The 26,617-nt window shown below is 37.8% G+C and overlaps 1 protein-coding gene across 1 annotated transcript in view; it reads left to right on the forward strand.

Annotated features, from left to right (window-relative positions):
• Nucleotides 1-1,776: 1,776 nt before the first annotated feature.
• Nucleotides 1,777-26,617, forward strand: part of SLC26A7 (solute carrier family 26 member 7) — a 139,385-nt gene continuing 114,544 nt past the window's right edge. The window contains exons 1-3 of the mRNA XM_065669148.1: nt 1,777-2,156; nt 16,548-16,658; nt 20,607-20,779. Coding sequence (XP_065525220.1) covers nt 1,967-2,156; nt 16,548-16,658; nt 20,607-20,779 — 474 coding nt within the window. The 5' untranslated portion in view covers nt 1,777-1,966. The remainder of the gene's footprint in view (nt 2,157-16,547; nt 16,659-20,606; nt 20,780-26,617) is intronic.

The following is a 26,617-nucleotide window of genomic DNA, read 5'->3' on the forward strand; positions in this document are numbered from 1 at the left end:
GTTTCATAATTTTCAGAACTTCTAGTGAGCCATAATTAAAAAAAAAAAAAAAAAAAAAGAAGAAAGAGGACCAGTTTCTTTTACAGTAATACCCATATTTGGGTATTTGTACATATGTACATTTTTATACATATGTATCTATGTGTAGAAATGTTTTGGTTTTGCCCCAGTAAATGCAATTATAGTTAGAGGTATTGAACATTTTATATAAACTAAGCAGCCCCTGATAGCTGAGTAACTCCTGCTGTAGCCAGAAAGATTCCTGTCCACTTCTGATTATTGAAAGTAGGGAAACTCCTGTGCTGTAAAACACTTGGTAGCTATAAAAACCTTGATTATGAAGCCCTTGAACTGCACTTTTGAGCGAAAAGCAGGGACACACACACAAAACCAGAACCAGAAATGCCACATCAGAAGAAAAAAAGAGAAAAAGAAAAAAAGAAGAAAGGGGAAAAGAAAAAAAGAAAAAAAGAATTGATGCATAGAGGTTTATTCTCTTTAATAGAAATAAGAAGGAGAAATCTGTGTTGTGTTTCTTCTGTTCTTTAAAAAATGTACATAGTTAAAAGGATAGGCAAGGCAAAGAATAAGTAAGCTTGGGACAGTTAAAAGTGAGGGTCTGCCTTAAGCAATCTTTTCGTGTTTTTTCTTTTTCCCTTTGTGCTTATAATGGACACAACAGTGAACACCACCTGAATGCCACTCAGCAGAATGAACTGTGGTGCATGCGTCCTTGTGCTTTTCTCTCTGTTGCATCTGGAAACAAAATCTCAGTTTTCTGAAGTTGTTCTGAATGGACAAAGCTTCAGTTCTGCTCATCTGAAACTGAAGAATAAAATATAAAGTAATTTATATAAATAAAATGGAAATATTAAAAAAAATATTGCCATCTGCAAAATAGTGATTGGGAAGACATTTCACTCATGTGATGTGTCTAACACTTTAACTTAAATCTCTTTGTCATTCAGAGATGCAAAAACACTTGGAGGAAAGCCACAGTGTCCTTGCTCCATATCGAACAAAGCGTTTAAATGTTTAATAACTTCTAAGGTTCTTCCATGCTCTTATCACTTTGCTTCTGAGCACTTTGTACTATACACAAGGTGCATGATACTATTACAAGATCAGAAGTTACTTGGTGAACTGTCTTTGTTGAGAGAGCTTTTGCTGGGTGGACTGCCAAGAGCAAAAAGGAGTAGCCTTGGAGAAGAATGATCATCTCAAGAGTTTCTGGTACTTTGCCATGTGGAGCCAATAGCTGCAGTCTTCACTACACTTTGAGCTTGTTACACTTTTCTCTGAGTCTTCTTCTACAGACAGAATATGTATATTTTCAGCAGGATTTATTGCTACCTGATGTTCTGCATTTTCTACGTAAATAAGCTTTCTGCTGTCATTTAGAAGACAGAACATTGATGGACTAAAACAAGTTTGCTAGCCCCAGGGTTGCTGAGGACTTCTTGCCTTCCATCAGCAGCCAGAAAAGATCTTCTAGAAGAGGCAAGGCTTGGCAGGGAGATGCCTGCTCCTCTGGGCACTTGCTGCTCATATTAGCATAGCCCAGCCTGTATTGCACACACACCCAATAATACCTCATTTTGCCACTGGACTGAAGCCAAAAGCACAAGCATTACAGTGAATATAAAGTGAGAGGTTACTGGAAAGAATCACAAACTAACATGAGACTGGACCAAATTCTTTGCAAAGAGCAGAAAATGTGATCCTTGAAATAGACAGTTCTTACGTTTCATGTAGCTGTTTATATGACTGAGCATTTAATAAGTGTTTTCATTGAGTATAGTTAACAGCTGCAGAAATCTGAAGTGCTTCTGTTCATTGTTTCTTTTTTCTGTGTAGTTTTGGAACTACAAAATCTCTGAAGAGAACTGGAGACTGACAGAGAGCAGGGCGATCCCTCAACTGTGCACTCTTCTAAAAGAGAAACTGCTTTTGAGAGCTGGGGAAGATGACAGGAGCAAAAAGGAAAAGAAATGCAGTCTGCAGGAAGATGCAGGCTGTTCGCTTTGAAGATATCAAAATCTGGTGTATGAGAAGGCTGCCCATCTTGAAATGGATGCCTGTTTACAATTGGAAGGAAAATTTGATTCCCGATACCGTTTCTGGGATGATGCTAGCCATCCAACAGGTGACTCAAGGTACAGTGGACTCATTTCAAATTCATATTTTTAAATCTGGTTATGCTGGGTTTCTCTGCTTTTCTTTTTTTTTTTTTATTTTTTTCTTGTTTAATATTATTGTAAAACTTTGATCAAAACAAAGACATTCTTGTATACCTAATGTTGACTTAATCTAATAAAAATATAAGGGAAAATGCATAGTCTTAATTTTTATGTGCATATAGCAGCTGTTCAAATGCGTATAGAAATGCCTTGTGTTATTGTAACTAATTTCTGTGAGCTGGAACTTTACTATATATCCCACCACTCTGACAATTTTTTAAAGACAATACAGAAGGTAAGAGAGCAGTAAGTCTATTCGCACAATGTATGGTTGTATATATTGTGTTTTATTAGTTAAATGACCACCTTTTTCACTATTTCATATAGAAAACAAAATACATCTACATGCTAATTGCATTATAAAACATGCTGCTCTGGAAGAAACACTGGCATTATACTATTAGCTGTGGAAGCCCAGAGCCCAACAGGAAAGGGTGCATAAGGGTGCTCCTGCCAGAGAAAGAAGCATGGAAAGGATCTGCCTGCACCCGCAGCTTGTGTGCTTCAGCTTCTTTATTGATTTAATGCTGTATTACATTACCTACTATATCTTTTTTCAAGAAACAATACAAAGCAGGGGTGGAGATAGACTCTGTTTAGCAGCTTAAAGAAAAAGGAAGAACTCCCCAACACAAAAGTCTGCACAATGACCTGCAAAAACTTTAAGTCCCAGTAATGTGGGCTTGTAAAATGATGATTGCTGCTGAGAAATAAATGCTTTTGTAGGTTTTTGATGCGTCTTTGATAGTGTCACCTTCATTTGGCAGTATTTTATATTTGCCTCAGGCAAATCACAGCTTCTTATCTGCCTCAGATGGACTTGAATTCCTTCCCCTATGTAAACTATACATAATTATTTCCTAACAATTTCCCATCTTAGCTATGCTTAACTATTATTCATTTTTTTCAGTTTTAAAAACTCCTTTAGCTGAATTATGCTGGAGCTGGAACAACTGATTTGTGTATTTGTGCTTTAAAGTAATTAGGAACATCTGCACTGGCATGATTTAAGAACCTTAAAACTGTAAGACTGCAGAGTATCTAATTTCACTGGTATGTGTGTATACAACAACTGTAATTAAAAAGCTGCTAATAACAGTATGCTGAAATTTATTAAAAATATTAAGTTAAACAACAGTTCTGAACTGCTGCTAGTTTTAGCCCGGATTTTCTTGTTTGAGTCTTGTGTACCAAGAAGTAATTTAATGTAATAGATAAATTCAGGAAGATCCCATGAAGACAGAAAATAATGGCGTTGTTTTTCTAGGTTATTACTAAATACTCTAGAAATAACTTTATCCTTATTTTATGCTGTTCAAAAACAAATACATTGAAACTCTTCCCTCCTGCTGACCTGTTTTTTCTTTCTCTTCTTTATGACTTTTCAAAATTTCAGAATGATTTTGAAGGATGGAAAAATAGGCGAGTTAGATACCAAAACATTTTGTTGTATTTGTGGTGCTTTAACTTGAGCACAACTTATTTATTTGAACCCTGCTTGCACAGTTCTTTCCCTAGTGTTATAAGCCTTCCGGTTACCATCACTGTCTTTTAATGCTTTCAAGGAGAGGGTTATGCAAGAAAATAAAGTCCCATTTGTTATATAGAATTAAGGGAAAATACCCTGTTTTGAGGTCTTACTGTGTCTGTTTCCTTCAGTCCACAAAGTGAACCAAGAAGTTTTATAATTAAAAGACAGGCAGAAATTCTAAATATGGCAGGAAAGAATTAGTAACCAGTGATAACTGACATGCAGAGCACAGCATCATTTGGTGTTGCAGCAACATGTTTAAGTTCAAGTATATGGAAGTAAACTTGAGTTACGGAACTATATGGAAAAGTGTGCAGTTGTACTCGTATGTAACAGTTTCTTGAGTGATGAAAGTTGCATACTCGAGGGTAGAGAGTAGTTCAGTAGCTTGAGAATAGTTAAGAAAGATCTTCCAACTGAGCTGTGTTTTTCACAGTTTTGCTGCTGTAATATTTCCTACTTATGTGGCATTGGCCATGTTCAGACTATTCAGACAGACTGGCAACTACTTTAATCTGCTGTAATGTATCTAATCTTTAGATTATATAGCTGTCTGCCCTTTGTAAAGGAAGGAAGTAAAAAAGAAAGGCACAGTTCTCGGTGTGTTGTAGTGAATGCAACAAAGATAATCCTCATAACTGCTCCTCACAGAATTTTCTGATTTTTTTTTCTGGAGAATTCATACACAACAGCAGGTTTTGGTGGCTGTCTTATAAGCGACAAAAACAAAAGAGCAAATTAATAGAAATATCAACAGTCAATGTATGCAAATAATATTTGCTCCCAAAAAGTCTTTTATAAAGGTATTGTGTAGGTTAGAATAACCGTTCCTACGCCATCTTTCATTTTGGATGAAGTTATAAAGAGCTACTACCATTCGTCTTGTCATGGTCAAAATTATTAGTTTCTAAATGTTACTGAAGCCTTCAAACTCTTGTAAGATATCTTCAAGTCCGCTACCTTAAAATTGAAACACTTGAGCTCATATATCAGCTCAGGTTTAAATGTCTTCCATCATAACACACATAAACTAGAAGCTATATTCTATGGTGACAGAGTCTAGGAATTGCATACAAAAAAGGCATGCTACCTGAGTATTTAATTGTTTTGACTTCCATGTACAGTGTGGAAGAAATGGATCTTTAAAAGATCAGATGTACTTTGCCTATCACTGAACTAAGGTAAAGCCATATGCTTCAATGCCTAAGGTGTTATCCTTACTCTTTCACAATGTTATCCAATAAAGAATATAATAATTGTCAAAGAATCCATAACACATTATGTAATAACTTCTGCAGAGTGCATTTTTTGATACTACTTTTCAAATGTTTTTGAAAGTTGTTTAAAGCATGCCCAAGTCATATTTGACCCATTAGAGGGAATCCATTGATCATTACTGGGGTGGGAGAGAGGAGACTGAGTGCAGGGAGGTGGGAAGGAAAGGCATGGGATTATCATTATCTGCTTCTTGGCACTTACAGTGAAGGAGTCATTGCTGAAACCAAGCAGGCATTCTACAAGTGTTCGTATAGTTGTTTCGTTGTCTGCTAAAAATGCCAAATTAATCTTAACTCATGAGTCCCAAAATTCAGTGCTGAACTCTGTCCTGTTTACTTTTTGAGACAATACTTGTATTGTCTCTGATTCCACAGAAGATGGAGAAAGAAGTGTCAAATATAATGACATTTCTACAATTTTTTTAAATGGCCAGCTGAAACAGACCCCTACAGTGATCGTATAAGCACATACCTGGTTCGGCATTTGGTAATCTGTGTAAAAAAAAAAAAAAGGAAAAAAAAAAAAGAAAATTTCTTTCAAATGCTCCAATTGCTGGAAATATTTGGTCAGAGCTTGTACTCTTTCAAATTGCAAAGCCATGAGTCAAAACCAGTAAAAGAAACTAGGCTCATTAGTTCCACCCATCATCCGATATTAGTTCCAACTACCATTTAATAATACAGAGCTCAGCATCTATTTTTTTCCAGACATAAAATCCTTATTCTTACTCTGATACCTAAGGTTGAAAAATAACCTTCAAATCTAAAGTGAACTTTGTCATCCAGTTTCGAAGTTTGCCATATATTTTCACAGTTAAGGAATTTGAGCTTTCATGCTTTGGTAACCACTACTTAATTCTTCTGTGTTTCTCAAAACTCTGTTATTGATAGGCTAGAACAAGATGCCTCTAAATTAACAAATAAATCTTTGTAATTAACAAATGATTTTTTTTCTTGGAATCGTACTTAATAAATTTTTCTTGGAATCGTACTTTGCTGTTCTATTCCCTTTCCTTTTCAAATTTATTAATACCCCATCAACAGTTGTCATATGAAGGCTTTTCTTTCCATTTCATTCTGTGTTCCTCGTTCATAGACACAAATTCAATTGCTAACAAGGGATTGGCTCAGCTGTAGACACTGATGACATAGACATCAAAACTTAGGTGATATGTGTCTCAGCCATTATATCTGTGGCATTATGAGTAATAAACGGTTCATATTCAACATGGTTAAGGGCAGGTCTTCCTGATTGCTGTAACTCATCCATTGACCTGTCACAATTATACCAGAATTATTCCTGTAGCTTTTTTGTGAGACCTGGACACCACGTACTTGTATAAGAAACGTACTTCAATCAAGCTATGTCTGAATTTTTCTCACTTATCTTGCATGATAATGTTAAGATGCATTATGGTGCTGTCTTTCCAGGTAGCTAAATCTCATAAAATTGTCAGTGTGTTTTTTCCGCAGTCTTCTGAAAGTGAGCTATAGGCCTTTCATATCTCTTCAGAATGCAGCTGCTTATCTCATTTTCAAAGTCTGCGGTAACTTTTTATTGCAGCAAGCAGGTTATTCATGTTTACTTTCAAGGCCTTTCATATGTGATCTTTCCTGGCATCATTTATTCATTACAAAGCTGCTGATCTATCTCTCATTAATTCATTTTGCTAGGCTTCATTCTTCAATCTTGTCTTTTCAAACAAATAGTTTTGTGCCTTCTCTCAGGATTTTAATTGTGCAATATGTGTTGGTAGATACATCACATATCAGTATTTGCTTTTACATTGATGTTTAGAATGTGTTTCTTTATGGTATGTTTGTTTGTTTGTGTGTGTTTGTTCGTTTTGGTGTTTTGTTTGGGTTTTTTTCCTGGGCAGAACTATATAACCTGGCCATGAAGACCAGCATCTAGAAGTCACATAAGTAGTGCTGCAACCCATCAGTAAGCTTCTGTCACTGTCATAGACTATAAAAAAGTCTAACTTTGTCTGAAATGGTCTATGCAAATATACTCTCTGTTGTGCGGCTGAGTTTGTCACCAGAGAAATTATCCCCAAACTTAGTCTATATTGGTAAGTGTCCATAATTTATGTATGTATGTCAGTTCTCTATATACTTAGGGGACACAGATGTATCTGAAGTATTTTGGTTAGGACATTAAATAATGTGAAAATTAAGTATTCTGCTTAACACCTGGCACACCTAACATTCTTTCTGGATGTAAATTCCTAAGGTAGGTACCCAGCTTCAGACAATGTCAACCCTTCCACCCAAGCTTCTTCCAAGATCTCACTTGAGGTTTTGATAATTATGATCCTCTTCTGTGAACCATTAACAACTAGAGAGACTCCTGCTTAGAAAATACGTTACTTAATTTCTGTTTTGTCTTTCACTGGGTGATGATAATACTTGCACCTTCACTTTTCATTACAGCATCCTGGAGCTCTTTTTCTGTCCCATAATAGAAATGTATGTGGAGAGGGAAATCTGAAACACAAAAGTTCTTTTGCTTGAAACACAGAAATGGCTTATGCAATACTGTATTGGCAGTATATGGTTTCGATTGTTTGCAACTAATATGAAAGTCCAGCATCACAACTGAGTTAGACACTTCCAAAAAAGCCCAAACCCACAAATGTTTTTTCTGCCTTAGAAAAGAAGAGGACAAAACAAAGACATGGTATTTTCTGCTGAAGTATTTGGCCTAAACTGAAGCCTAAGTATGAAATTAGAACTTTGTCTCAGTTTCCCTGAAGGATGATTACTTAGCCCATGTGGGAAATGGTTAACCACATGGTTATGTAGCTGAGATTAAACACAGAAAATGAAACACACTGAGATCAAAGGCTGAGATGGGCAATTGTCATCTCAGAATTCTGAAAGAATAGGTAGGTGACATTGCATATCCAGTAACAAGTACCTCTGATGATTTTGTCAAATTTGGAATGATATTCTGTGACTGGATCATATTGAGTATTGTGTTGTATCCAAGTTACAAGTCTGTATTGCAGATGAGGGTAGATTTAGATTAGACATTAAAAAGAAATTCTTTACTATGAGGGTGGTGAGACACTAGACCAGGTTGCCCAGAGAAATTATGGCTGCCTCATCCCTGACAGTGTTCAAGTCCAAGTTGGATGGGGCTTTGAGTAACGTAGCTTAGTGAAAGGTGCCCCTTTGTCCAGTGCCCTCTGCCATGGACAGAGTGGTTGGAACTCGGTGATCTTTAAGGTCCCTTCCAACTCTAACCATTCTATGATCCTATGAGGGAATGAACCAGATGCCAGCAACAGAGGTGTATTTCCCTTTAACGATCATGAAATAACATTTGTATGTATAGCAATAAAAGGTACCAAAGACAGCTCTTCTGATGTTTTTAGGTAGGGCTATCTTTAATGATCTGATGGAAAATAATCAAGCTATTTGAAAAAAAATGTTATGTCAGGTGGGTTAAGAGCTCTGAAGAAGCTTATGACCACAGGTAGTGCTGACTTTTGATCCATTGTCTGAAATATACTGTGTAATTTTGGTTGTCTGTTCATGGATGATTATTTCAAACTTCAGTATGAGAAGGAAAGGCTATGAGAAGGATTAGAAAAACAAAGATTATATTTGGGAGAATATTTAAATGGCTTGGACAGGTTAATTAAAACCTGAGAAGGTTTTTCCTTATCAAGAAGGGCATTTAAAGACAGTTTCCACATGAAAAAATGAGCATAAAGCAGCATGAAAATGTTTAGACTTAAAATTGAAACTAGTTCTAAAAATATTCCATTAAAATATTTGGATATGAAAGTGTATCTCCTTATCTCACATAATTCCATTCATAGCTGTACTGAATTACGTTTGCCTGACATAAGAGGGAACAGAACACAGTGCACAAGGGGGGGTCCCTCATGAGTTTCTTTCCTTCCAGTATCTGCTGCTGCTGAAAAAAAAAAATAGTATTGAACAACGATCTACCTATTAATGAGTTAAGACAAATGTGTGGGGTTTTTTCAAACTAAAATGCTCTCACTGATTCAGTCTACGTCTGGCTAAGTTCATGGTGTTTGGCTGGATTTGTAAACATTGTGTTATTTGTTTTGAAATAAACATCTATCCATGTGCTATACTGTATATGCTCAAAAGTTGCTCGTGTGGAAGCATGATGGTATGAGACCTGGACTTTCAAATTTCAGGTTTGGGACTATGGCAGCATTCTTTTTTAAAGAACGTATATTTTGTAGTCAGCTAGCACATGGATACACTTCATATAGAATTTATATATAGTGCGATATATTTTCTGCCTTTCCAATGACCTATCATAAACAAGAAATGCTTTGGCTCAAGTAGGTTTTGGTGGGCTGTTGTTTTTGTTTTGTTTTTTTCTTTTTGTGGGGTGGAGGGCCCTTGAGACGTATTTCCTCTAAAAGTGAAATATGTAGATGGCATCTGATGAAATCAGTATTGCTATTCCTGCCAACTTCTTTTTTCATTCTGCAAGCCCAATAATAACTCTCTGAGGACTGGCGTGCTTTGTATGTTTTAATTAAAGTTAATTTCATCTTGAGCTGGATTTATTGCTGAACAACTAATTCCTTAACACTGGCTGGAGACCTTGGCATTAAAAAAAAGATCTATACTGCCTTCATGCATTCCAGAGCCGGTGCCCAGTGTTTTGGAAGGCATGATGCCAAAACCTTATACATGATTTCTTTTTTTCTTAGCTTTTCATGGAGGAACCCCAGCTGTGTCTTCTCAAGGATTATAGTTGCAGGGTTTTTTCTTCAGGTCCTGACCATAAATGTAGACATAAATATACCCTGAGCAGAATAACTGGAGCTAATAATTTTATTAAGGGGTAGAGCTGTCTTGTAAATATATATCTGGCATACAAATAACGTGTAGATGAAATCGAATAAGAACATTTGGAAACAAAGCCAGAAAAATCTCCTAAAGAATGCATTGGAGAATCCACGTAGTTCATAAATGATTTGTGGAAGAGAGTGTCCAGCTGAGCTTTGTTATGGTTCTCTCATACAGTGACTAAGATGTAAGCTGATTATAAAATGTAACATGTTAGTAAGTAAATTAGGGAAATGTTTCATATTTAGACAACTTTGCAGCAGAGAAAGGCACTGATGCTGCTGTGCATGAAATATATAATTACTGATGTCTATTAAACTTCTTACAAGTTACACACGTGCTAATACAGACGTGTCTGACAGACTGCTACAAATGTGAATTCAGCTTCTAAATGACGTCTGAATCCTTTGGAGCCTAATGTCCAGGTACACTTGTGTTAGTGTGACCAGACAAACTGTGCAGATGTCTAAACCCTGTGCCGGGGCGTGCCTGAGCACCATGGACAGAGACTGACAAAGCCAGGAAAGGCTTATTTCCTGAAGGAAAAAAAAAGAAATTACTTCACCTGTAGTCTTTCAGGTCAGAGAGATCAGGAAAACTCCCAATGCTGAGATCCTTGGCCACCAATTTGTCAAAATGGATGCCCTTTTCATGGATTTTTAAAGTCCAGTTCATATTGAGTAAGGCCTGTCATCAGTCATGACTGGGCTTTGCTTCTACACATTGTTGATGCTTCTCAAAAACTACCTCATAGTTACCTGTTTGCCAGAATCTTATGGGTTTCATTCTGTTTATTCTTACTGAGACACAGAGGAATTTCTCAGTAATCTACTGTCAAATACCTCTTTATTTTTATTTTGGAGGTGACCAGATTCTTCAGGTATTATGGCTGAACAGTGTGGAATAGTTCATAAAATTATCTATGTAATAGTTTATAAAATATTTGAGGTGTTCAAATATTGTGTCAAATTTGTTCCAAAGAGGTTCAAACATGTAATGTTTGATTGCCTGTCAAGAATCATAGTTTTTGCAGAAACTCCATTTAAAAAAAAAAGAAAACAGTAGGGTTTGGGTTTTGTTTGGGGTTTTCTGGTTGTTTTTTTTTTTTTTTTCTGCCTATTTTCAGTTGTATCTAAGCTTTTCTATGTACCCAAGGGTCAAGCTGTCTCGAACGGAGAATTCACATATGGGTCATGCACTCCACTTGTTTCTTCTATCATAATACTTGCATATCCTTTCTTTTGAACATCCAGATGCAATGTCAGGATCTGGAGATCTGCAAAGTGGCAGAATAGAGCAGTCTTTTCTCAAACATGCCTTCCATATAATGGTCAGATGGTATACTGGGAGAGATACATTTCAGATACTGTGAAATACTGTGAATTCAGGTATCATGACTAATACAGATGTCAAAGAACCTTCCAGAACTGCAGGGTTTTATGGGAAAATTGTCATGAAATATATTTTTTTTTTCCTCTGGTGTTTTGTTTCTTCAGTAAGAGTTAGCTACCATGTACCTAGAAATTAAAGCTTGTGATATGAATCACTGGGTGTCTGATTTGTTGCTTCTCCAAGAAAGATTAGAATCATAGAGTCATAGAATAGTTAGGGTTGGAAAGGACCTCAAGATCATCTAGTTCCAACCCCCTGCCATGGACAGGGACACCTCACACTAAACCATCCCACACAAGGCTTCATCCAACCTGGCCTTGAACACTGCCAGAGATGGAGCATTCACAACCCCCCTGGGCAACCAATTCCAGTGTCTCACCACCCTAACAGGAAAGAATTTCCTTCTTATATCCCATCTAAACTTCCCCTGTTTAAGTTTTAACCCGTTACCCCTTGTCCTGTCACTGCAGTCCCCAATGAATAGTCCCTCCCCAACATCCCTATAGGCCCACTTCAGATACTGGAAGGCTGCTATGAGGTCTCCATGCAGCCTTCTCTTCTACAGGCTGAACAGCCCCAACTTCCTCAACCTATCTTCATACAGGAGGTGCTCCAGTCCCCTGATCATCCTCGTGGCCCTCCTCTGGACTTGTTCCAGCAGTTCCATGTCCTTTTTATGTTGAGGACACCAGAACTGCAAACAATACTCCAGGTGAGGTCTCACAAGAGCAGAGTAGAGGGGCAGGATCACCTCCTTCGACCTGCTGGTCACGCTCCTTTTGATGCAGCCCAGGATACAGTTGGCTTTCTGGGCTGTGAGCGCACACTGAAGCCGGCTCATGTTCATTTTCTCATTGACCAGCACCCCCAAGTCCTTCTCCCAAGGGCTGCTCTGAATCTCTTCTTTGCCCAGTCTGTAGCTGTGCCTGGGATTGCTCCGACCCAGGTGTAGGACCTTGCACTTGGCATGGTTGAACTTCATAAGGCTGGCATCAGCCCACCTCACAAGCGTGTCAAGGTCCCTCTGGATGGCATCCCTTCCCTCCAGCATATCAACCGACTACACAGCTTGGTGTCATCGGCAAACTTGCTGAGGGCGCACTCAATCCCACTGTCCATGTCAGTGATGAAGATGTTAAACAAGACTGGTCCCAACACCAATCCCTGAGGGACACCACTCATTACTGGCCTCCAGCCGGCCATTGAGCCATTGACCACAACTCTTTGTGTGCAGCCATCCAGCCAGTTCTTTATCCACTGAGTGGTCCATCCATCAAATTGATAGGAGACTCATTAAATATGTGTTAATTCTACATTTTTAGGAATCTACAGGAAATACCTTTCTTACTACATAACTCAGCTCTGTAACTGAAGGAGGGAATTGTCTTTTTCTTAAGCACTGGAGTGGTCACAACTGCAGATAGCATTTTGAGTGGGATAAGATATACTAGAGTGTCCTGGGTTCAGCAGTAACAGTCATTTTTCTCCTTCTTAGTAGCTGGTGCAGTGCTGTGGTTTTGACTTTCAGCCTAGGAACAGTGCTGATAACGCCGATGTTTTCAGTTGCTGCTCGAATGTTTGGTCTGGCCAAGGACTTTCTGAGCCTCGTGCTCTGCCAGGGAGGAGGGGAAGCCGGGAGGATGCAGAGACAGGACACCTGACCCAAACTGACCAAAGAGGTATTCCATACCACAGCACATTGTTCCCAGGATGTAAACTGGGTGTTACCTGGAAGGGCTGGCTCACTGCTCGATCGGGCTGCGTATCAACGGGTGGTAGTGTATTCTCTCCCCTTGTTATTTCCCCTATCATTATTATTATTGGTGGTAGCAGTAGTGATTTGTGTTACACCTTAGTTACTGGGCTGTTCTTATCTCAACCCATGGGAGTTACATTCTTTTGATTCTCCTCCCATCCTTCTGGGACGTGGGGGCGGGGAAGAAAGTCGGGGAGTGAGCAAGAGGGCTGCGTGGTTCGGATTTACAGCCTGGGCTTAAACCATGACACTAGTGCCACTTTGAGTTCCCTATACTTGAGGCCTGACTATATCGTTATAGTCACATTTAAGAATAAAAAGTTACAATAACAAAAAGTAATTTTGAATATACACTACTAGAAAACTTTCAAATTTATAGTTTTTCATAGTAAATAGTGAATGATACAAATTTTGAAATTCCTCAAGTTAATTATAGACATACTAATTTTCCTGCTTCTTCATTTGTATTTCTGGTTTGCGTGTCGTACTGCCAAAAGACATGGTATAGCTTTCCTCAGGTCATATGTATGTATCATGAGTGTTTTTCTAGATGAAGAAAGTTGCTAGGTAGTTGGCCATACTCTGGTGATTCATAGGTCCTTCTATGGAATATATTTTTTATTGCTATAGTTATGGTGCTAGCTTAATGAGCAGGAGCTATCAACTTAAACTGAGACCTTTCTTTTGTGGTAGGATGTGGCCTTGTTTCTATTTATATCAAGCTTGGTTTTGATATTACTGACAGTAGTGCAACATCTCTTGCTTTTCAGTGTGGCATGTCAGAGGATTGTTGTGCATCTCGTGATAGTCAGAGAGCACAGTTTTCCACGGCAGTGTGTCACTCAATATTATCTTACGATAAGGAGCTAGTTAAAACAAACAACCACAGTATTATTGTACTGTATCTGAATTTAGTGGTCATTTTTTGTTTGCACTTCTTTCCATGGAATTTGTATTCTTGTTTGAAAACCTTAATGTCACTGCCATAGAGGCTTCTCCCCAGTGAAGATTAGGTGGGATCCTTATTTTCTGATCTATTTCTTTGAGTATTATTACTGTTGGGAATGAAAAAAAAAAACCCTAAAATAATGTTTCCTGTCTTTTGGCTAGTTCTTGAGCATATGGAATGCACTGTAGCAAAGTTTAATAAAAAAATAATAAAATAAGCTGAAATATGCTACTGATAATATCTTTAAAGCTATTTGAACTTTTTGAACATTATATGCCTAATCAGAAAGCCCGAAGTCTTTTCTAATTCTGTTTTATAATGCCTTTCTGCTCTTGCACACTATTGACATACTTCAGTAATGGGAGCATAAAGCTAACAGGACTGATAATGGGCTGCCTTGCCCAGCAAACCCTCCGCATCCAGCAGGAACTTTGCTTTACTCACAGACTTGCTGATGAGGAATAGCGCTTATTTACAGCAGAAAATCTAAACATAAATCACCCTTGTTATTTTCAGGTCTGGAATATCTGTGTGAGTGGTATTCTAACATTGAATTAATTACAAAGTTTTGCTTGTTTTTATTTTATTCATTATTATACTAATTATATTATATTACAATTGAAGAGCATTTCAATGTTGAACAAGCCTTAAAAATCTTTCTCCTTTTTTCTTTATTTTTAGCTCCATACTCACTTTTGACTGGATAGGGTCATACAGCTCTCTCCTGTGCTGTTTTTTTTCTCCTCAGGCAGACCCTTCTGTGTTGCTTTTGGGTCATAATCTTCTTTTACATCTACTGATGATGTGAACATGGATGTAGAACTATAATTTCAAAGACCTTTCTGGGTCATGATAATGGTATGCTAACAGAAAAAAAGCAGAAGTAATGATTGGTAGATATGCTAATTGAAAGGCAAAAGAGCAGTGAAGTCCATTTCTGTTTCAAAGACATCAATTTTTTAAAACAGACATGTTTAAATATATCTTCTCTCCAAGTCTCAACTGATAGTGCTACTTTGCTGAGCACAGTGTTGATGAAGATAATCTGTGTAAGATCCATCTCAGCAAAATCTTCTCTGTGATGTTTTTCTGAGAACAGGTGAACTGCTTGGCCTTGTCTGCTTCGCAGGGTACTTAACACTTCTGGCCTCTTGGCATTTTATTGCCTTCCGCTGCCATGTGCTCTTTGTTACAGACTCAAATGCCAATTGAAGAAGAGAGCTCTTGAATTAAAATATTCAGAATTGCCATTTAAAGCATCTAAGCAAAGATACTCTTTGCACTCTCCATATTATTAAAATCCCATACACAAATGTTTCAGGTAAAAAATGCTTTCTGGAGCAGCCAGGAAAGTCTGGTGAGACTAGTTCATCCCATACATTTAATTTTCTTTAAAGATTTCAAATGTACACAGAAAGCATCTTTGTTTCATTTATCCGAATCACCTCTGCCACACGACCATGCATGGTCATTCTCCCAATACACATGCTATCTTCTGGTCATTCAGGTCAGCCAGGGTGGACCTCAAGCAACTTACGTGTTATACAAGCCAATTCTGTCTTCCTTACTGCACAACAAGGTATTCACCAGGACTTATGGAGCAACTCTGCCGGGCAATTCTTTCTACTCTTAGCTTCTAGGGGTATAAACTGTGAAAGGGCAGTGGAACCTGCTGGTCAGAAGCATACTTTATTCCTTCTGCTGACTTGCAAGAATTCAGTGCAGACTTGCTTGCTATTTTAGGTATCTAAACATGAACAGCAACCAAAGATGTTGCTTTGCAGGAATGTCTCTGTTAAAAGTTGGTTTCTTGGCATTTTCTGAGAATTTCTAAAGAAAAGATGGGTGTTGTCCTCCTGTCCTTTATAGCTGAGCAATGAAGGTAGCTAGTAAGGTTGTAAAGTTAAATCCTAACCAATTCAGCTCATTCTCCATCTCAACATGAAAGTCAAATACATTCCATTTCTGGACCGAGAACTTTATGTAATGAAAAAAAATGTTAATATCTAAAGGAATAAAAAAACCCAACAGGCGCCTAAAGACAATGAACCCTGGAATACTATTTTGTTTAAGAAGAAAGCAGGCTGAAGGGGCTCCATCCAAACCAAAATTACAGGTTTTGAACTGTTCGTAAGAAAAAAACATCTGACTGCCTGAAGCCCTAGCAGTCTCAAACACGTTTGTGAGGGTGGAGTGAAATGGCGCTGCCTCCTCCCTTGAGGACTGGCTGTTAAAAAAACACCAATGGAGAGACAACCTGGAACCATGGTAGCTGGTGCCATAGGTTGTATCTATGACCCATTTGTTTCTGCTGGTGACCAAAACTCAGGAGAAAGTGTGAGGATTTTGATGACAGATAGTACATGAAAAATCTTCCACAGTTCTTCCTAATTATACAGTAGCTGACTTATGGTTTAGGTTTTTGTAAATGAAGGTGGTTTTTTTTCCCTGCTCTTAATAAAGTTGTACATATTTCTTCATAAAAAAAAATATTGAATTCAGAACAGTTTTATCTTCATATACTGAAGTAATTCCATTTCACTTTCTATAGGGCTGGCCTTTGCTATTCTGTCTTCAGTCCATCCAGTTTTTGGTTTATATGGCTCTTTCTTCCCTGTCATTATATATGCCATATTTGGAATGGGACGTCATGTTGCAACAGGTAAGTGTCTATTTGCTAATAACATTTTCAGAAATAAGAAATTGAAAAGTGAACTTTTTTTGTTGCTGTTGTTACAAGATCAGTGGAAGGGAAATTATCTAAGACTAAATAGGAATAAGGTTTTTTTTTTTGCTACTTTTAACAACTTTTTTTTCCAGCTTAAGTGCTTCAAAGAGCCTCATTAAGAATATATAGCAGTTATTCCTGCCATTATAATTTAATATTGAATTGACACTTCCTTTGTAAATGTAGTTTATTAAGGGCTTTTGTATTTTAATTCTACTTTAGAAATCTCCTTCAGGCTAAGTTTTTAACAAAGGGCTCAGCCAACAAGCCATATGCAAGCAGGAATGAAAAAGTCCCAACTGCTTCTTAAACCACAGAAAACACACATTACTTCTCACCTGCCTAAAACACAAACCTTTCATTTTTCAAAAAGAAGCTTTCTGTGCCTATTGCCTGCTATTGTGTTAAGGCTAGAGATTCTTCCAGTGAGTTCAATACAACCCCTCTGCACTTGCAGAGTAATTGGGTAGGCAGCAAAAGTAGCTACAAGAATTGAATGACTGATTTCCTAATAGGTTGGCAAATGTTCCGTTTCTGACTCCAAGAAACTAAATTATAGATGGAATTGGTGTGCAGAAGTGGGCACTTGGTGGCCTCTGAAGTTTGCAGGAAGGATGAGACAGGCCCATAATAACACAGAGCAGGACTGGGTAAAGAGAAGCAGCCTCTGGTTGTCAGAAGATTTAAGCAGAAGGAAGTAAGTTTTCCCTGTGGAAGAGAAAAGCTCCTGAAAGGAAAAAAGATAGTTCTGGGTAATCACTCGCAAAATGAAATGCAGACTCTGACTGCTTGAGTGTAGATACTTTAGTTTATGCAGTGATTTAGTAAGAAGTTAGCCACGTATTTTCAGCACCTTTTTTGTTAAAAAAAAAAAATCAGTTAATTTAAAATATTATTAATATTTTAAAAACAGTTTACATATAATTAAAAAAAAATTTTAAAAGGTTAAAAAATTCTGAACAGCTATGAATTTTCTTAGAGAAACAGGAAAAATGAAAGTTTGTTTTCCCTAGAAGCACAGAATGTATTTGAATCTTTTAATGGCTGAGAAGGATCTGTGGATGCTGTTAGTGATCTGATGCTGTAATGAGTTTTGGGATGTATTCAGCTCATGTGAAAAGGAGAAGCATTCAAAAAAATGAAAATTTAGAATTTGGAAAATAATTTTGACTCTTGAGTAGATATTTATTAGTAAACTTATTAAAACATAAATCTGTATTAAAAAGCTGTTTTAAAACTGAATAATTTACAGTGTATTTTCAGCAGTTTATTAGTGTAAGATTATTAGGAAGACAAGAATCCATCGTATGATCACATGTAAGAAAAGATAAATATCTGGCTGACAAATTCTAGTAATGAAACTAGATGATAAAATGGGTAAGTAAAGGTGTTAAGTGTGATGCTTTATCCTTGGGAGGGAATACAATTCAGAGAATTATTTACTGAGTCCCATAGCTCCATGGTTGTGAATTCCTGCAGTCCTTGGTGTGGAAACCTGTTCCTTTCATACATGTCTGTTCCAGAATTTAATCTTAAGTAAAAAAAAAGGTAACAAAGCAGTCACGAAGATTTTTTTTATTTAATAAATGTGTGAGACATGCTGTTCCTTTCTGTAGAAATGTCTCATGCACTTGTCCTACCAACCTTGCTTAAGGCGTCCTCGTGTGCAAACTGAACTGGAGCTATACTGCCTGCCTCACATCCTCAAATGCTCTGTAATTTCTCATATACGTTGGTGACGCAGAGCGATGCTTTTCATATGTGAAGAGGTTATGAAATTGCCCTGTGTTAGCGAAGTCACCCATCTTTACTAATCAATGGCCCAGTTCTGTCAGCTTTTAGTCACTTGAAATGTCTCTTCTGAGAAAGTTGATCTACTTTAAAAGACTGCTCGCCTGAACATCTAACATTTGACCTACCTCTTTTTCTTGACTCTTTGTGGTAGAACTGATCTTGGAGCATCCTCTGCGACAGCTTTATCTGTCATAATATCACATATAGGTCTTTGATTTCAGGTAGAATTATATGTAAACTGTTTTTAAATCCAATGTTATGTAAACTGGGTTTTGTCTATTTGGGGTTTGGTTTGGTTTGGTTTGGTTTTAAGTAAAAATGAGAGAATGGGTTTGAAAGAAAAAAGAAAGAATCATCTGAAAAATAAAATACCTACAACAATCCTGAGGTTTTATGGAAAAAAACCCCAAACAACCTAAGGGCACTGTCACAGGGAAGAATTTAGCACTTGTAGAATGGAAAGCTTAGCTAAATGAGGTGAGCAGAAAAGCCATGAAATGGCAGGTCAAACATATGCAGGTAGTATAGAAGGATTAAAAAAAATTAATTTGGAGAATGCCATGGAAAGGATAATCAAACTGGCAGGTAATGTTCTTTCAATACATCAAAACAAGGACTCTGGAAAGGAAACTTGTGGGACACGTTTCTGACAAAGGTATAAGAAGGACATTCTGTGACAAGATCACAGCATTGTCAAGTTAACAGTGCAATTGCACTGTCAGAAGGGCTCTGGAGGGAATCCTGGGAACTGCAGCCCTGTCTATAATAAAAATTAGAATACTGAAATATAATCAGTCTGCTGGAGAGGAGTTAATATGGCTCCTGTAAAGGAAAATCCTATCTCACTAACCTCCTCGAGTACTGTACTAGTGTCAGGAAGCACATGGAAAAAGGAAACCTTGAATATAAGATATCAGAATGGTCAAACAGCTACTGATAAGGTTCCACATCAAAGGTTACTAAAGAAACTTGGTTGCCCTCGTGATTAAAAAAAGTTCTTTTATTGATTATTATCAGGTTAAAGGATAAGAAATAATAGATGGGACTCAGTGGTTCAGGGTGAAGGTGTCCTTGGTAGGCTCCTGAGGAGTTCATGCTGGGACATTTACTCTATGAAGGCCAAGATGAAGGTAGAACTGTGTTCACCATGTCCTGCAACAGTAGTAACAAGGAGGACTCAATGAAACTGGTGGGAGATCACTTTAAAAGACTTTTAAAGTATAGATTAAAAGAAATGCTGCAACAGATGATGAACTCACGGAGCCTGCTCCCAGAGGACATTGTAGAGGCAAAAAATGCAAGCAGTTTCAAACAGAGCTTTGACAATTCATGAATGCTAGTCCATAAACAAAATCTAAAAGGGCCAGATAAGGATGTACTTCCCTAACATAACAGCTATGGATCCTGAAGGACTATGAGAGGAATGGCCTGAAGAAAATTGCCAGGCTTGTGTGCTTTCCTTGGGTAACACTCTTGATTGCCACAGCTGGAAGCAGAGCACTGGAGAAGACGGACCATTGGACTGAGATAGGAAGGCATTTCTTATGTTCTTAGAGCTCTGCAGAAATGCGTTGTGCCTTTTAATATTAACTTAACATCCTTGCCTTGCCTTTTTCAGTAAATGAATGTTTCTTTCATAATCTGTCTCCATCAGTTAGAGCACTAGGTACTCTATAAAGGGCTAGGTACTATATATATATATACTGTGTGATTAATTGCCCTAGAAATCTGAATGGTGAACATTTGGGATTCTCAGAAAAAAATGCTGTTTTGTCACATCTAGGGTGAATTAAAGCATTTCTGATAGCTTGAAATCATTGTGAATTGTTGCTTTCAAAACTCTTGTTAATGTGTCTAAATGAATGTACTTACAAAAGAATTTGCATTTAATTTGTCATACAAATGATATTTTGCATGAAGAAATGTGTGTTACATAGAAAGATTACCTTAAAAATTGTTCTTATTATGACAGGAATGCACAAAATGGCACTTTCACTCATAATGGCCAAGTTTTGAAAAAGAGACCATGAGTGATGAGTATGGACAGATATAGAACTACTAGTGACTAATGTGTGGCTTTTTTTATAGGAACTTTTGCTTTAACTTCCTTAATATCTGCCAATGCTGTTGAACGTCTTGTTCCTTCAGCCAGCGCTAATTTCACTACAAACAATAATTCAGGAGTTTTGGGCCTATCAGAGTTCGAAATGCAGAGGATTGGTGTTGCAGCAGCAGTTTCATTTCTAGGAGGAATCATCCAGGTTTGTGGTGAACACATTCTTTATACACTGCATTTGTGACAACTATGACTTTGATAATACTTTCCATCACTTCTTTGAGAAAAAGAGAACATTGGGTCTGGTCCAATGTTAATGAATGATGAAATCAATGTGTTTTAAGAATTTGCTACTCCTTTGTTGAGATGTAGTGATTGTATGTATACATGTTCATCAGGTGTTGCAATATGAAGTAAAACCACAACCAGCTTTAATACAGTATTCAGTTGCTATTGGTGTTCCCTTTCCTTTTCCTTCAGAAACAAAACATGAATCAGCTCCCGGTAAGCACTGACATATTCCTGAGGATTTCTGTTGCTTTTGCTGGAAGAAAAATCCTATACAGTATTCAATAATTAAAAACAGTGGGGAAAACATCTTTAAAATCTTTTAGAGTTCTCACACACATCATTAAAGCAAAATAAATTAGTAAAACAGATGTCTTCAAATGATTCTCCAAAGTTTATTCAAATGATCATGGGTCTTATAAATTTCTTGTCTTTTTCTGTTCTGATCACAAGTTCTGAGTTCCTTTATCTATTGCCAGTTGCTTAGGTCTTCAAAAAAGTCTTCCCTCTTTCCTTCTTAATACTAAAATGGAAGAAATGTTCTATCACTTAACATTGCAACAACTTCTGGGTACCTGGCCTTCTGAAAGAAACCTAAACCCCTGGGTTTGATGCTTTGGATCTCTATGCCATGCAGAGGATGAGTGACGGAGCTCGGAAAGGCATCTCCAGTGGCCTGCATGCTTGGCGGGATCAGCGTCATATGCTTACGTTAGTCAGTAGGGTATGTCAAGAAGGAAGCTCATTTCTGTTGCTTTTTTTTTTTTTTCTTTATTCTTTTATTGGTTACAGAGTTATGACTTGGGGTAGCAGCATAAGTAAAACCCTATGGATGACACACAGGGTAGAGCTGATGCTGATTGCGCCTGGCTGCTGCATGTGCTGTCCTGTCGCACTGGTGTGTGCAACACAACACTGCATCATGTGCAGGGTGCTTGTATCAGTAGAGTCCTTTGAGCATCCACGCAGTTCTTCTTATGGGAGCACTGCACTCACAGCCTGACAATCTCCTGTGCTGCCCCCAGAGAGGCCAAAATGCCTCAAGTGGCAAGCTGGTACCTACATTTGATCTGACACCAAAATCCAATGCAGAATTATTTTGCTTAGCTGCTGCTGAATCCCATTAGGTGTGTAAATCCTCTAGACCTATTACTCTTTCGTTCTGAAAAGTTCTGCTTTATCATGTGCCTTCGACTGCACCAGCTGGCTTATCTCAGCCTGTGTCCTATTTAAGCCTGATTGGAATAAGAAGAACTAAAACATCCTCTGCCTGCATCTTCAAAGCAGGTCTGATAGGGAACTGTGCCATGTGACTGGGCTCTTCTCCCAGGTCAGTAATGTTGCTTACATTAGAGTCATACTAAAACAGCTGGTGCTTGTAGTGCTGCCATTAGTCTTTTATGTAAATTTAATGGTTAGAGACCAGATTAAAATACTTATTTCCTAGAGTAGTTCCTTGTAGCTACTGATATGTGATATGCAAGTGATAGTCTGGATCAAGGCTATGATTAAACTTTGCCATCATCCCAGGTGCTGTGAAGTGTAGGAATCCATGTTTCTCATCATGATTCCAGCCCCCTGACTAACGGGTGCTGCAATTCCTAGATAAGGTGACAGGGCACATCTTGCTGTTAATGAAGAGCTAAATCAGTGAGCTGCTTCTAGTTATCAGATTAAATTAGAAATTAAGGAATAACTTGGAATAGATGTGGTATTCTGTGACAAGAAAAATAAAGTGATGCATGTTGAGGCAACAGTTTTCCACTGAAGACATCCTGAAATACAAAAAGGAGTGGAATTGTCAGTGGAGTTGGGATGGTATTTCTCTGGAAAGGGGGAAGACCTGCGTAATGGTGTCATATATAAAACTGTTTATTCATTCTGAAAAAAGTCAAAATGCAGTGCTCTAATTAACTGTTAATTATACAGAAACAGCTGATACTATGACTGTCCCATTGGGCAGCTTCCATATAAAGGATGAAATGTCCCTTTCTAAAGTAGGTGGTTCCTTCTTAGAAACAGTAGGTAAAGACCTGAACCTTTTTGGCCAGAAAAACAATTTGATGCTTTTTTCTTGTAGCCTGGCTAAGTATTCCAGTCAGCAAATAACGCTAAAAAAATGAACAAAACATACAAACTAGTGAGTCATGGAGGAAAGGCAAAGGGAGGAGATATGTTTTTGAGATGAATTGCTGTTGGCTGCTCTGCATTTTATGAAGACTAGAAGTGTGCATCTGTGTGTGAGGCAAGCTCTGAGCAGGCTTTGTGAATCTCAGTGCCATCTAGGCTTGAATTACATTAGAACTGGTTTCTGATCATCAGGTAAGAGCAGGTGGAGCTTCTGAGATTTTAAATATGTGGCTTAGTTGCTTAACTTATTTTCAGGGAATGTTTCAGATTCCTTAACTGCTTTTTATATCTAATATTTGAGGCAGTAGTGATAAAAGAAGGGAGATATTTGGTTATCTTAAGAGGCATTCTGATGAAGATAATATAGTATTAAAATAGAAATTAAGTAAACACAAATAAAAACTGTAATTATAAAAAGAAAAAATATAATGCATTCACAGAGACTATTCAATTTTTAAAAGCAGAATGGAAGGTAGAATGCAGATTTTTTTCATGTTGTGTGACTGCTACTCTATAAATGGGGTAATGGAAAACTAAACAAATTAATGAAATTATTCCTTGATATTAAATACCTCAGAATTATTGATGGGGAGATGAAATGATAGAATATAACAGATGCCAATGGAAGAATTTTGCAATTAGAATTGGATAATGCCTTTATAGCAGAAAAATATCCTCAAAAAATGAGCTTTTAGGTAAGATTTTTTTTTCTTTTTAGTATATTATCTGTTCAATAATGCTTGCATAATTGTATGTGTCTATAAAAACCTCAAAATACTAAACTAAAATTCAATATTTAATTTGTTGAATAAACAGAAGAAAGCCACTTGCATTTCAGAGTGAGGAAAAAAAATAGGTTTTATCCTAGAAACAAGCATTATTCTCCTAAGAGCTGCAGTGCTACATACTTCAGTTGTGCTACGCTTCTGTAAGTGCTGGTTATTGCATTCCAGCAATTTGGTTTTTAAAGGCTTAGAGATAATTAGTTGCCGATGCACAGTGTTGGAAATAAAAAATGTGTCTGGCTATCAGGAGAACTAATTTACATGGTCTATTTTCAGCTTGCTTAATAATGAAGCAGCACATTTGAATACAAAGTGTGCTTTTGTAAGGCTAATGGTATTGTCCAAAGCTTTGTTTCACTGTGGGGAAAATTATGCTGCATTATCCTATGTTACACATAGTTTTTCATTAGGTACAAACACGAGTCTTTATTATACAGTGTTAATCAGGAAAAGAGCTCATTTGTCTTTCAGTGGAAATAACTTCTTGCAGGCTCATATTCTGTATGTTGAAAAGTACAACTAGGCTGAATAGGGAGTCCTGGTTCCCACAATTGTGGTACATCGTAGAATCATAGAATCATAGAATTATTTAGGTCGGAAAAGACCTTTAAGATGCTACATGTTAGTCCAGAAAGACCACAGAAAGAAGTCTTTTTCAGGTCCTGGAGTGAGGAAAGGTCATGCCAAACACCATTGGAAGCTCCAGACACTCTCAAGCCACCCACAACGAACTTGAGAGCTGCAATTGAAAAGACCAAAAGCTACCAATTATAACGTCTATTGAAACAGGTTTAGAATTGATGACTTGGTCAAGCTGAACTAACTGTGTCTGACTATTTTCTCCATATGGTCCGTAGATGCCTCCACTTTTGCAGCTTCTGATTCTGAGATAACCAATGCAACATACTAAATGAGAAGCTGACAGCCTGTACTGTTTCCCTTGAAGAGGTATTCCCCATGGCTGACCTTGTCTTCTTGGCCCATGCAGCAAATAATCAGAAAGAGTACCACCAGGCTTTATTCAGTTTAACAGGGGAAAAAGCCACACCTTCTACGATGTGGAGTTTTGAGGGGTTTAAGTTTCATTTGCCAAAACTGAATTCGTGCAGCAGGTAACATGACATCAGCCTTTCAATTACTGTGGACAGAAAGTCTGACATTAGTGATTTCCAGAGAGCTGTTAAGTGATAAAAAGTTTTACTGGCCATAAAGTTAGATTGACTACACAGTGAGAGTGGAATTTTAACAATAATAAACTGAGCGTGTTGTCATGGTAAGAAAGTATTGAAAGTGGACAAGAACCAAAAGGGCTTGAATTAATGAACATAGAGGGCTTTGCTTTTTTGCTATTACTCATTTCTTTTTTCCTAGCTCCATCCCCATCTTTTCTTCTACTTGTCAAAGTAAAATTATGGACCAGTAAAGACAGCTGCAAGAAAAGATTATATTATCTTTCTTCTGTTCAAAGCTGTAGTTTTCTCTTTTATCTTTTTTTTTTTTTTTCTTCTAAATGTTACCACTTCTGTCTAATCACTCGGTTTTATAACTTGTTTCCAAGATCTTTTCTCTTTTACAGTGCATTAAATCAAGACTGCTTTCCTTTACTTTCTCCAGAGTTTTTGTTGGTTTTTTTCCCTTTCTCTGACAGCTCCTGATGTCATTCACATGAAGTTAATTGAAAGTGTATATCTGGTGAAAGCAGAATTCATCTCAAGCCTTTTACATGGTGTGATGTACTGAAGAAGCTGCACAAAGGAACTAGAGCCATGTGTCTTTCAAACCATTTTTGTCACTGTGATTGTTCTTTCTGTGAAATATTTCTTCATTCCCTAGGAACTAAATTGTGAAGAATGAAAATTTCTGGAGACAATCCTAAAGTACATGAAAATTTTCTTCCTTTTGCACTTTGAGAAAAGCCCAGGATTAGTACAAATAATGAAAACAGAAACATATTTACCTTTGGTTTTTTTTTTTTTTTTTTTGTATTTTATTTTTTGCTGTTCTGACATTTCAGAATCAGTTTTCCCTGTAGTCTGAACTTTCTACATTTTGGTTATTGCTTGGTGGGTGAAAGATTTTATGGCATTATGCAATGTGATGCAATTGTGTGCTGTCAGCTGAGCTTAGTTTAAAATGGTGTTTATCCAAGAAGCAGTGACAGCCAAGCTATATGCCTGCTGCCCAGCATGGAGCGTGAACTGGATATTTCATAGAATCATAGAACAGTTAGGGTTCGAAAGGACCTTACGATCACCTAGTTGAACCCCCCTGCCATGGTCAGGGACACCTCACGCTAAACCATGTCACCCAAGGCTCTGTCCAACCTGGCCCTGAGCACTGCCAGGGATGGAGCATTCACAGCTTCCCTAGGCAACCCATTCCAGTCCCTCACCACCCTAACAGGAAAGAATTTCCTTCTTATATCCAATCTAAACTTCCCCTGTTTAAGTTTTAACCCATTACCCCTTGTCCTATCACTACAGTCCCTAATGAAGAGTCCCTCCCCAGCATCCCTATGGCCCCCCTTCAGATACTGGAAGGCTGCTATGAGGTCTCCACGCAGCCTTCTCTTCTTCAGGCTGAACAGCCCCAACTTTCTCAGCCTGTCTTCTTACAGGAGGTGCTCCAGTCCCCCGATCATCCTCGTGGCCCTCCTCTGGACTTGTTCCAGCAGTTCCATGTCCTTTTTATGTTGAGGACACCAGAACTGCACACAATACTCCAAGTGAGGTCTCACGCAGGATCACCTCTTTCGACCTGCTGGTCACGCTCCTTTTGATGCAGCCCAGGATACGGTTGGCTTTCTGGGCTGTGAGAGCACACTGAAGCCGGTCCATGTT

The sequence above is a fragment of the Lathamus discolor genome, chromosome 2, assembly GCF_037157495.1.
Source record: "Lathamus discolor isolate bLatDis1 chromosome 2, bLatDis1.hap1, whole genome shotgun sequence".
Taxonomy (NCBI): Eukaryota; Metazoa; Chordata; class Aves; order Psittaciformes; family Psittacidae; genus Lathamus; species Lathamus discolor.